This window comes from Odontesthes bonariensis, chromosome 13 (genome assembly GCF_027942865.1).
Source record: "Odontesthes bonariensis isolate fOdoBon6 chromosome 13, fOdoBon6.hap1, whole genome shotgun sequence".
NCBI lineage: Eukaryota > Metazoa > Chordata > Actinopteri > Atheriniformes > Atherinopsidae > Odontesthes > Odontesthes bonariensis.
The window spans coordinates 20,857,886-20,871,119 of record NC_134518.1 but is presented as its reverse complement, the minus strand read 5'-3'; the positions used below and the strand labels follow the sequence as shown (position 1 = coordinate 20,871,119).

Genomic DNA, 13,234 nt, shown 5'->3' with positions numbered 1-13,234 from the left:
TGAATTTTTTTTGTAAGTTTAAAGAATTAATGGAGAAATAGATATTTCTTCTAATTCATCAACATCCACTTCATATTGTGGCAGTCATAATTTGAGAAACACAGTCAAACAAAGCCTCTGTAATTTTAATGTTATCATATAGATATAATAATAAAATCACAGTAGAGTGGTGACAATGTGTCCCACTAAAGCTTTGACTCACCAGCTGCAGCCAGGCATTGGTCATCAGCACTTGGTTCTTCTCATCCTGACACGGAAAGAAGAGGGAGAGTAAAATACAGACGTTTTATTTTCTTAAGAAAACCAAACCAATTTACATTTAATAAAGTGGAAAAGTCCTTTGTCATCAGCAAGCAAGTGCAGCTGTTTTGAATTTCCAAAGAAGAACACATCAGGCAAAACAGCAGAAGGACTGGTTCAGTGTAACCAAGTGAAGCTCTGTTTAAGGGCTTCGCAGTTTTGCAACACTTTTAAAAAGCCCTTTTAAAACAACAGAAATACTGCAGATCCTTGTAGGTTTGAGCAGCGGGGATGAACTATAAAATGTCATGCTGGTGCTTATAAAAATCAAACAATGCAACACAATCAAACGAAAGTTTTAATCATGGATTTTTGTTTGTTCACTCAACAACAGTCACATTTGAAGCAGGTTCATTAGTCTGTTTATTGATTTCATTAAGACACATGCCAACATCTGCACAGAGAGTAAACATTGAAAACGCACTTCCATGAGCACAATGGATTCTTGTTTCAGTGTCAAAAAGCAAACTGGCATTTATTATGGTGTACTAAGGATATTCCTGCCACTGCACATTTGAAGTATGTATTTGGCTCCTAACGGCTATGCTGAATTAAAAATAGTCCTGTAATTTGTCATTCAGGAACGTTATTCTCGAGACAGATTTGTGACGTTTGGAATTTAGAGAAAGTTAAACTAAAATTGAATATAATAATTCATTATTATTCACCTTTAACAAACACACACACAAAAAAAAGCAGTTGGAACACTGAGGTCTATGTCTTAAATTAATCATAAATTTCAGAAGTGAGTCAGTCAGATTGAGTGTGAGCGTGTGTGTGGTCGTTTGTCACGTTTGTCTCTGTGTGGCCCTGTGATGGACTGGCGACCTGTCCAGGGTGTACCCTGCCTCTCGCCTAATGACGGCTGGGCTAGGCTCCAGCCCCCCGGCAACCCTAAATTGGATTAACCAGGTATAGAAAATGGATGGATGGATGGAAAAAGCCTTTAGGAAATTATAATGCTTTGTTTCTAGCTGTGGGAAGAAACCAGAAGTTCAGGTCAGAAATTCTGCTTCCAGTGCAGAGGAAAAATTCAGGAAAGCCCGAGTGAATTCCCTGATAAAAAAGGGAAAAGGGAAGGATTGTATTGGATCAAAGGATATTTCCTTTTGAAACACACAGGGTATCCATTTATCTCTATCTCTCTTCATTTTTTTACCTTTACCTGATGAGGGCACATCTAGAAAATACTTTTCCATTACAGTGTTTTCTGGAAAGAGAGGACCCAGAAGAGCAAAGGTCACAGGTGAAAGTAATATTTGGAAATGTCCAGTTTGTTTGTATATCAAAGATAAAATGATGACATTGGAATTATAGGTTTTAGATACATAACTAAAATAGGACTTTTGCTTGTTGATTGAGATCCAGAAAGCCTGTGGCATTCTGTGAAAAGGGAACACACATGAAACAAAATATTCTATAGTCCATCATTATTCCATGCAAGGAGATGGAGATTTGGGCATCAAATGTCCAAGCTTATAAATCATGTAATGTGTCATACAGAAATGGGTATACTGTATACGGTTCTTTATTTTTCCTAGATGTCACCACTGAGTTTTTCCCAGTCACACGTATTTAGGTTGTTTCAAGAAGTGATGAAAATCCTATTCTGACTGGCTCTTTTCAGGCATTTTGGTAAACTAAGAAGATAAATTGAAAGTAAGCTTTAAATGGAGCGATATAATTAAAGCAAGAACTTCTCTGAACACTTTTAAGACTGATGTCTATGGTAAAAAACATGCAAAAGCTTTTTGTCCACATAAACTGGTATTCATAATAACAGAATATGCATACTCAACACATACAATCTCAAATAAGAAAAAGAATTGCATGCTGAGTCAAAGTGATTCTTGACTTGTTTCACTACAGACAGCATAAAGCCAAGATTTTTCATTTTTTTGTCTGGCAAACTTCATTTAATTTGTTAACATATATCCATTTAAGGCCTGAAACATATTCCAAAACAGAAAAAAACCTGGACAAATATAGGGCTAATAATATTAAAAGAATGTGTAGTTTTAATGATTTTTTCAGGAATGAGTGTAGACTTTTATGGCTCTGACCTCAAATGTTTCCATAACCCCGTAAACAGTCTGGGGCTGTAGAAAGATGCAGATCACAGTGACATAAACTTTATCAAAATGAAAAGAAAAGAGACCATTGAGGTCCACAAGGTCATTAACAAATACAGTAAAAACTGCCATGTGGTTGGATTTGATACTCCTGTTTCTCCAGTTCAAAACCTAAAGAGGGTAGTCAGTTCCTTTATTATTTGGTCTCTGAGACTGAGTATCTATTTGTATCACGTAGCATCCCTGAAACTCAGAGTTACAGTTGCAGAATGATTTGCATTTGTGCATTTGGTGAGGTAAGAGATGATTCCTCTGGAATCCACTAATGTAATCCAGACAACTACACCTACTACTGCAGCAGTAGGATGGACATTCTGGCCAAATGAGTCTGTTCAACTGAAAAAAAAAACTCCACTCAAGAATGCTGACCTAGTTTGGAGGGTGCAGTATGGACAAGAGCTCTTGGTTTATGTCTGAAGAGTGACTTCTGGAAAACAGAACGTGTGAGTGGTGGAGAAACTGCTGCAACAGGCAAAGATCGGCATATAAATCAAAGCAGTGTGTCAGTTAAAAACGTAAAAAGTGTAAAGAAAATGCAAAGAGATAAAAAAAAAAAAAACACACAACAAGTCTCTATCAGGAGAAATCCACACAGGGGCCCAACAAATGTAATGAGATTAATTGTTGAGATAAACACAGCTCTTGCACTCTTGTAATTGGGTGAACTCTCGTAAAGTTGGACCAGACAACAGCACGATTAAACAGGCAGGGCTCAACATGTTCTTAATATCTTGTGTGAAAACTCTTTATTTAAACTCCCCTCCATACTCTTCCCAGCAACTGAGGAGATGTGCAAACGCAGTCTTACCTACCCTTCTCCAACAGAGTAACGACCCCAGCTTGTAAACAAAGTTAGTTGTCACATCGAGTCTTTTAGAAGCTCGGAAGAATTTGACTACCACTCTTGTATTTTCAACCATTTCATGAGAGAACTAAAAGAAACAATGACATTAAGCCATTCAAGGCATTTCCTCCCTGTGAAAAACATGCAACCAAGTGGGCGAAACACACACAAACTGTTCTGATAGATGAGGCCAGACGTTTGGCTGGTGTAAAACACGGTGCACTGAGCACTTCCTCCATCTGTCTCCTTCCAGTGGAGGGGCAGACTCACAAATGCACATACTGTTTGTGAAGTGTAACAAAAGGTTTTGATACAATCTGGCTTGATCTGAGAATAGTCAGAAAGTTTCTTTAGCTGCTAAGACAAATGCGATGCATGTCTGCTTGAGGTGTCTTGACTGTGTCCCACAAATTGAATACAAATGAAAGCAGTTCCCTCACCACGTCTATGATCTGCAGCAGTGTGAGGCCCAGCTCCACCAGGATACCAGCTGAATCATTGACAACAGGTCTCTCTAAACGATTATAGTTAGCCATCAGCTCCTTGTACAGCCTCCTCTGGTGCTCTCCCTGCAAGGATCCTGGAGGAAACAAGCAAAAGGAAGGGTATTAAATACTGAATACAGAGAAACATCTGTTGCATGTTCAGCACAAACTAACAAATAATCTGGTAAAGTAAAAAATATTGTTTTTCATTTTATTTTGTTATTTAATGTATTCCTTAATTTATGATTTTTAAATAAATGTAAAACTCCACAAGAGTTTTGGCTTGGACTCATTAATTTCCTTTGAACAGCACTGAGGCTGAATTCTAATCCAGAAAATAGCTTTAATGGCCATCTAACCTTTTACCCTTCCTTTCTTGGCACCTGCCTGAAGCCAGTTTATAATTTAGGTGGAGGAGTTGCAAGCACCTTTCCACATACTGTGCCCAAACACTCCGTTGGGATTGTGCCAAGCTGGCTTTGACTTTGTTTCCAGCAGCTTATACTGTAAACTTAAGAACAGTGTATAAGAGGTGTGTATTTGTTGAGCTAGAAGTTTTTATGAATAATGAATAAATAAACACATGCTGACATCTGCATTAATATCTGCTGACTGTAGCACACACATACACATACCCAGACACATACAGGGTGGCAGGACTTGAGAATCGGTGTAGTCTTAATATCTTGATTAGGATGATGTGTCTTTTGGCCCATTTTTCATCACCGTTATCGATCCTCTTTATCTCCTTTTTCACATACATTTAGCCCTATCCATTTGTCCCAAAAAAAAGCAGACACACACACACACACACACACACACACACACACACACACTACTACTCCATGTAACACAAACGCACAATATTGTTAATGGACTTAAAGCCAGTTGTGAGGTGACAGCCACTGATCCACTCACAATTATACACCTACACAAACTGTAACTGACAGGCAGATACAGCTAAGCAAGTCACATCCAGACATGAAAAGCATAATGATTTTCACATAGTAACATTCAGTGGTTAATTCCCTGAGAAATAAAGGATGGAGGGAACCAGTAAAAAAGGGGGGGGAGGGGTGATTATCAGAAATAGGAATGAGAAATATGGGTAGAGGAAATAAAAAATACAGCCGTGAAGACGTGAGGCGTATGCCATCGGCCTGAATGTCGGCCATTTATGCCGTAATGAGGAGAGTTATGGTATAACTGAGCCTAAGGTCAGAGGCAGAAGCATTTTGAGAAGCTGCTCAACAGAGCAAAACTCTTTGCAGTGCTTCTATGGAGCCACACATTGCTCTGTGGAAGTTGTAATGTTGGATTTATGACTCCACACATTAGACATGGAGGATAAACGTATTTGCACCATGCTACTTTTTGGTCTTTTTCTGGCCGTAACCACGTTTGAATAAACTATCATGTACGAGGCAAATGTTCTAAAAACTGTTTATCCTGTGGGGTCTGTGAAGTATTTCAACAACATCTTGTATTTTTAGTTTACACTAAAAATACAAGGGGGGGGGGGGTAATATAGTAGATAATATCAGTTATCAGTTACTTTATATTTTCTAAATTCAGACAAAATCAAAAAACTCTGAAGCGAGATGAGAGAAGAGACTCTGAGATGTCACATTTTAAAACTGTCACACTAGGCCTTCCAGGGGGGGGGGGTCTGCAACATCAGGACAATCACTAAGGACCCCTGAAAACTGTAAATATTATTTTTTTTAAAACTCAAAAAAACCTTAACTCACTCCCTCACTGTCACGTTGGTTGTGGTGGCATGGGGAAGGAGGACCCAGATGCAAATATTTAAAATGAAAATACTTGATTTATTATAAACAATTCAAACAAAAAGTGCAGCTTAGCCGGTATACAAAAGAACCTAACTATGAAAAAACAAAACCTGACTATGTAACGAAACCTGACATGGACAAGGATTGCCGGGACAGTGAGGATCTGGCAATGTGCATGAGAAAACCTGGAGACTAAATACTGAGGAGGGTGATTAGTGATGGAGTGCAGCTGAGAAACACAGGTGACGTGAGTGAAGCCGATATGAGGAACTGTAACTATACTGAGGAAAAACATGGGAAAAACTAAAGACTAACCAGGAACTTAAAACATAACAAAACTAACAGACATGACACTTAGCTTTTTTTAAGATTTAATCACATGTCACATGTTTCTAAGTGGGTGCATTTAACTTGTAATGTTACTAAAACAATTTCTGGAGCTTTAAACATAATGTCATGTTCCTCCACAGATGGAATTAGCTTATATCCATTTGAATGTTATTCAGTTCTCAATCCGCATAGGTACATTTTCCAGGACATCCAAGGTATTGAACATTAGATATTCTATTACAGTCACTTAGCTGTTAAAGGAAAATAAATGCATAATATCATAATAAATACATAATATCAAGAAATCAAGAGACAGAAAAGCAAAATCATAATTCTGCCCATACATGCACAATGACATTTTTATAGACGCGAGTGCACAAATTCAGAGTGCAGCCTCATCAACAGCTGCTATCCTGCCAACATCCCAACTCTGTCTTTTATGTTTCATTACTGTGAAATTTGAACTGAGGTGTGAACACAACTAAACTAATAAAGGCAGTGAAGAAGAATTGAAAGCTCACTCTCTGCAGCTGCTTGTTTCATGAAAATGTATTCAGTGGGAATTAAATAATCACATGAAATAAAGCACTGAACCAGGTTCAATTTCTAAACATATTGCGTGTAGAGTAAAGTCAGGATGAAGGGACATATCCAGGAGTACTTTTTGTTTCATTTTTAATCATCTCACTAATGAAGCTGATATTACATGTTGGCATGAGAACTTCACTTTCCGAACACCGAGAGAGGAGTCATTAAAAAGCCCCAGCAGAGGCATACATAGGAACCTTCTCTCTTTATCTTTCTGTCCACTCTTTTACTTTTATCTTGAAAACATGGAAAACATGCTCTTAAGCAGTCACAAGTCTTGCTTGTCTTATTAAAATATAAAGAAGTATGTGATGGTCAACGTCTACAAGAACTATTAAAATCGTTTTTCTTCTAAAAAGAAAAAAAATTTAATGACATACATGCGAGTCTACTTGCTAAATTAAGATAATGAAAATGTTGTGTGCAGATTATTTTCAACCTCATCTGAGTCATTACAGGAAATGTCACAGGATACCTGCGTGCCCAGATCAGGACCATAAGAATCTCAGCAATTCAATCCAAATTACTGAAAATGAGTGAATCACAAGAGAATGTGTTTATGGCCTTTTAAAATCTCAGTATATGAAAGCCAAACTGTTCAAAGTGGTTATCATTAGAAAAAGAGAAGACCAGGAAACAATCTTCGCAGTCTACATCCAAACGCTGAGTTTGTAAATGTTTCTAAATGTCGAGCCCAGCAGTGTTACTAGAAAATGCAAAGAAATGGCTTTATCTGACTCCCCGAGAAAGGTCACAAATCCTTCTTATTGATAACCCAGACATCACAGCAGAGCTGCCGAGCACTGCTGTGAAAAAAGGGAAGTTTTTAAGTCATTTCGTCCCCGTTAAAAGTTAGTTGTATGCTTATCTTTGAAAAGAAGCGGACAGACTTTAGTTACTTCACCCTAACACTTACCTCAGTCAGAACCATTAGCTTGAATGAATTGATTATTTATAGGAAACGCTAGGTATGTTATACATGCATGCAGGGGTGAGGGAATCTACAGTTAGTTGGTACCTTCTCAACTGCATAAATATGACTAGACATTAACAGTTAACTGCTAAATGAGTCAGTGAAGCATGAATGAAACAACTGAGGTTAAATGTTACCTTCAGTTCATAGTTACCTTCAAATAGCCTAGTGTTTCACACCCCCGCTGTTGCTAAACGCGTATGAAATTTACATAGCTCATGCACCATGAAACATAACAGCTCAACTTGCATGTTTCACAAAGTGCACTGCTGACTGGGATGGGTATTAAACAAAGGGTAGCACAGAATGATCCGACAGATTGCTGCTGACTCACTTTTTATGAAGGATGATGAAAAAATGTAAACCATAGTATAAGTAACATTAAATAAGCCTTAATTGTGGATTTTGTGACAGTTTTTCTCAGTAAAACTGTGGCAAAGACATGTCATTTAAAAAAAAAAAAAACGGAATAGCGAAAGAATAGTAGTGTTACAATAACATCTCTAAGACTAAGAGACGATAAAGTTTTGTCGTTTGTTTTGGACATGTCGTTCATGGGACAAACTCCAACCATTAACCAAAAATCTAATCAATCACAAGTGACAGCGAACATAGAGGGTGAAAGAACTTAACAGTCTAGAGCTATACGTCACAGGCCATTTTCTTCGACTCACCAAACAAGTGTACTGATGGATGTTAAATGTGGCACACATTCTTGAAGTGACAGTTTCATGTATTTTAAATGTATGTACATCACTGTATCACATAGAGAATTACTTCTGCAGAAAATTCCACAGAAACAGGTAATTCATGGTTTTGATATTGTACATGTATCTGTAATCTCATATACACCTCTGTGCATGTTAACTACCCTCGCTGATCCCTGAAGGTATCAACATCCAAGACGATAAAAAATAAAACCTACCACATGTTCACAAAATTTTCCGTTGATACCAGTTGAATTTTAATGAAGTGTCTTTTGTGAACATATACATTTGAATGACGAATAGTGGAAGTGAGCGTTCAAAATCGGAGACATAGAGAGGTGTGAATTTGGACAATTTGCATTCTGAGTCCTGTGCTCCTTTAATCAATCTTTTAATAAATCTGTTCTGAAAGCACCAGATATAACATTTTACAGCTCTTCAAATACAAAAAGATGAGAATAATGATCCAATTGGAACAATGTTTCCATTTTAAATATATAGCAGGGTCCTTTCCTGTGCACCACCGTCGTCCTCACTTTCCCCCAGAAAGCTAATGTTTTGTGGCTTTATCACTTCTCAACCGAGCGAGATTTGTGTGCTCACCGGACTAATCTGCCAACTGACTTCCTATTGACTTTGTTCCTGTGGTGCCAGAATGCAATTTCAATATGCTACATGCCACAACTCAATTACAAGCACTGTTACAGAAGTTGTGCTTATTTCTTATATCTCTGTGAGATTGAGGCTGCTTATCTGGCACCAGCGGCAGAGGGATATGGTTCGACAAATTGATGCAGGTAGCAATGGTAACTGATGTGATAACTGGTGATATAATTGTATATATCACCAGCTTAAAGGAGATCTGAGTGTGAGCAAACAAATGATAGAATCAAATTTCACACAAAGAACAGATGGGAAAAGGAGCAGACTCCTGGAGACTCATATTGCATTTGAGTCCACTGAACGTGGTTTGTTGAAAGTAGCAACGAAGTTAGATGCTTTGAAATTAATATATGATACTCTTTTTAATCAATGTTTGCAAACACAGAAATGAAACTTGGCCTTTCTGTGGCGTTCAAGTGAGTTTAAGACATAAGTAACATACAGTACAGACTGCAAGCAATTGCAGAACAAAGCAGTACATGTGAAAAATCAAACTGTCGGGCACGATAATTGTTTCACAGCAGTTATTTTCTGAAGCACCAACAAATACATCAACACCTCCAAAAGTAGACCTTAAGTTAATGTTTTGTCATGGGTGTAAGCTTGTAAAGCACACACCAGTTTAATGTTCAGTTTGACTTGACAAAAGCCTGAATGTAAAGACTAGTCGAAGTTAAGGATACAACTCTTTTACAGCTACTGCTCAGTTACTTCTCTGTGTGTGTGACTCTTCACTCATTGGTAAAATGAGATATAGTTTAGCTTGTAGTAGATGGATGGATAAATGAATGCTCACACATACACATCTCAGTGAAATAAGTGCACTCTTAAGCACTTTAAAATGTTAGGTGCACTAATAAAGGAAAAATCAGTAGTAGATTATCCCCATCCTTCATTTGTCCTTCACTCCCTGTTAAGTTTTCCATCTCTCATCTAATTTTTATTACATCCATCTTTATTGCCTCCCACCTTTACCCTCTGCTCTACTCTACATTCCTAATTCTTCTTTGTTTGGACTGCCCATGTCCCCCTCTTCCAGTGCCCTTTTTTCTTTACAAGCATTTCCAATCTTGTCAAAAGATTTTGTCCTCCCTTTCAGTTCTCATTTGCATTGAATGAGCACGTTCTACAGCTGATTAGGTTGCGAAGAATCAAGCAAAAATAAAAAAAATAAAGATATTGTCATGATTTATAAACGTTCATAGTGATTTCGCATTGTCTCTGCAGAGAAAGTCACTTAATCAAGAGGGCATGTGAAGCCAAATAATGGGTAGAAGGCGACCAACCGAAATTGATCTGTTTCTAATTCCAAAATGAATAACATTAACATATACTAAGGAATTCGAGCATGCAATTCTGGCCTATTTATACTGGGTCAGTCCATGCAGATGAGTCTTCCAAACATGCTCATCGGATGGCCTATCCACACACAAAAAGCTTGAGGGGCTCGTTCTCTTTCTCTCTTTTTCTCACACCACACATCATAGATATACACCAAAACAAAAAACACAAAACAAAAAAACAGGAATGCTATTTTAGGTAGAGCATGAAATGACCACCTTGTACATTATGGTGTTTTAGTGCCCTCGAAGCGGCTCTGTTGAACCCATCCAAACAGAGGTGCTTTCGAACACACAAAAACAGGGGATGCAGAAAAATGACAGTGGATTGGTTCCTAACTCTCTTTGTGCCAAGGCTTTCTGCCACACTTATGTGAATTAGCTAATCCATTAGGGTCTGTCTTACACTTTGGGGAGATCCATAAATGATGTCACCAGACTTCTAATACAGATAAATGTCTGAGCATCAGATTAACAGAAACAATTCAGTGAGAAATTCAAGATGAAGGCCAATATGGAGAAGCTCTCACAAGTAGGATTATTCTAGTCTTTATCCAGTCACTTGCACACATGTAGACTGAGAAATCCCAACTCGTTGGACTAACAACAAAGAGATTCCTAAAGTACAATGCAAGACGTATGGAGGGAAAAAAAATCTACAAACCTTACTCTTTGAATTGCGCTTATAGAATTTAAGCTCCCATTAAGCTTCAGCAGTCTAGTCTATTCTTGGTATTAACTTTAAAAGAAGAAACTCCTTCTCTGTATCCCTGCAAAAGTACTTAGTGTTTTAAACATTTTCCTTTAATTGACAGGTTTCTCTGAAAGAGAAACCTTAACCCAGTCGCTAGGAGCATATTTTGAACAACTTTTGTCACATGTCATCTTCATCAATCAACAAACAAGTGCTCATTCCAGGACAGACCCAACAGATCCAAGTACGAAGTTCTGAAGGAAACTGTTTTTGAGCTATTGTTTTACCCTGGGTAACCATGTTTTTATTCCATTCACCAGAGAGCAAATCTTAAGTGCTCTTTTAAAAGCTGTAAAAAAAAGAAAAGTAAATCACACATATCTTAATTAACTAGTTTGAAACTAATCAACTTGGCTGTGTTGTACTGCTAGATGGTGGTGGGATAACACATGGGACATGAAATTCAGTCGAAGAAGTAGTTGTCCTAATCAGAAAATAACCTTGCTGAGTAAAAACTACAACAACAGTGAGAGAGCTTCAGGACGAGTTTTTTCTCCTCAGGAAATCTCTTCCATCTCTGGGAATATCTTGGATGTTAGATCATAAATGGGCAGACGCTGGTCAGTCATGTGAGTTTGTTGTTCTCAGGCTAAAACCAGAAATAGCTGGTAAGTCATGTCAGTTTATTCTTTGCCAGATCAGACTTAAATCGCAAAGATGTTTGATTCCCATTCATACACATCAATTCTTTTCTTTTTTTTAAAAAGCAAAAACCTCTTCAAGAATAGAATAGAAATAGAAAAATACTTTATTTATCCCCCAATGGGGGAAATTCAAAACTCAAGCAAGCATATAAAAAGATTCACCTCTTCTTATACGTCTTTGACTGTGATAAGTCCTGTTACAAGCCTTTTTCACACAGTACATTTCAAGACAGGCCTCTGTTGCACATCAGCATCCTGTGTGAAAGTAAAGAGACGGAATGGGAGGTTAAAGTTGTTCTCATACATATTCTCTGGCTCTTTTCATTGATGAAACGGCCTGTGCATCTATGTAAACACACTTCTCTAACCAACCAGCTGTTGTCACTTGAATCACTTTGAATTGCCTTGTGTGCGAATTGTGCTCCACAAATAAAATTGCCTTGCCTTGCCTTGTCACTTTCACGATGTCAACTTGCAATATGTGTGCACACAGTCAGTGCCACTGAGGCACTTTGGATCACTTTGGATCCGTCCATGTGAAATCTCAGACAGCTATAGGGGTGGCTTAACAAAGACTCCTTTTTTTTGCGCCGATAAGGCTTAACTACTGTGTGATAGGACGTACCAACATACTGATTATGTATTATTGGTGTTATTTAGAAATTTAAAATGGCTACAAAATGTTACCAGGCTGTAAGACATTTAATGCCTCAAGTGTAACTGACCTCACCGACTGTTGCTGCTAGTAAGACTTTGTAGACAGGATTAACATGGGACCCATGAGGTTCCAAGTTATGTAACATGAATCCTGAGTAATTACCCTAGGAACACTGCAGAGCTGTAAAGATGTGAGGAGTAAAACGCTTGTTCACTTTGGTTTAGCTCAAAATTTGTGGATGTTCTGCCAGAAGATCTTTTCTTAGGCATATCCCTAAAACAATACATAAAAAACAAATCTCTTCCCTCACTACAAGCGAGTAATCTTATTTTATACAAGATGCATGCATGACATGTCAGAAATTTAAACAAAAAGCTAAATCTATTGCGTGGTCTGGAACATAAAAAAAGGCTCTGATTCCAGAATGCTCTGAGATACAAGGACCAGAGTTATATACCTGAGGGTAGGCACTAATGCAGCACAAAGACCTCACTGACAGACACCAGCCCATGAGAGCCTGCACAGTCAACACCATGACAAATGCTACATATCTAGAGCCTTTCTCAGCCTTTCTGATGCAAATGTCCTCTGTCAGTGTGAATGTTAAAAGAAAAAAAGACTAAAAAAAAAAAAAATTGTTGTGCATGCACAACATCAAACTGTGATGTGGAATGAGATAACTGTTTGTCTGAGCAAATTGTATTCAAAATGTAAAGGGTTCTCTGACTGTCCATGTCTCATCTCTCCACCAGCTTTAATGAGCTTTTAGCTTATATGAAATCCGACCCCGTAGCTATTGGATAATCATGCTAACAGACAGAAAAGCTGCTTCTGTCACATACATCTGCTTTTGTTTCCGTCTCGGCAGAACAACAGAGCAAAGCAAAAAGGTTGGTCTAATAATCTATCACCAGAAAATATGGAACAGTTATGACAGGTCCAGGGTGCAGAAGTGTCACCATCCTACTTATGCCATTAGGTTGTTGTTTTCTGTAAGGTAGAATTCAGGTGACATAACAGTAA

The 13,234-nt window shown here is 37.9% G+C and overlaps 1 protein-coding gene across 1 annotated transcript in view; it reads right to left on the bottom strand.

Moving 5' to 3' along the window:
- LOC142397801 (neuronal acetylcholine receptor subunit alpha-7-like) overlaps positions 1-13,234 on the bottom strand; it is a 36,449-nt gene that overhangs the window by 18,676 nt on the left and 4,539 nt on the right. Inside the window, exons 2-3 of the mRNA XM_075481517.1 lie at positions 3,717-3,856; positions 203-247 (exon numbers count right to left, since the gene is read on the bottom strand). Coding sequence (XP_075337632.1) covers positions 203-247; positions 3,717-3,856 — 185 coding nt within the window. The remainder of the gene's footprint in view (positions 1-202; positions 248-3,716; positions 3,857-13,234) is intronic.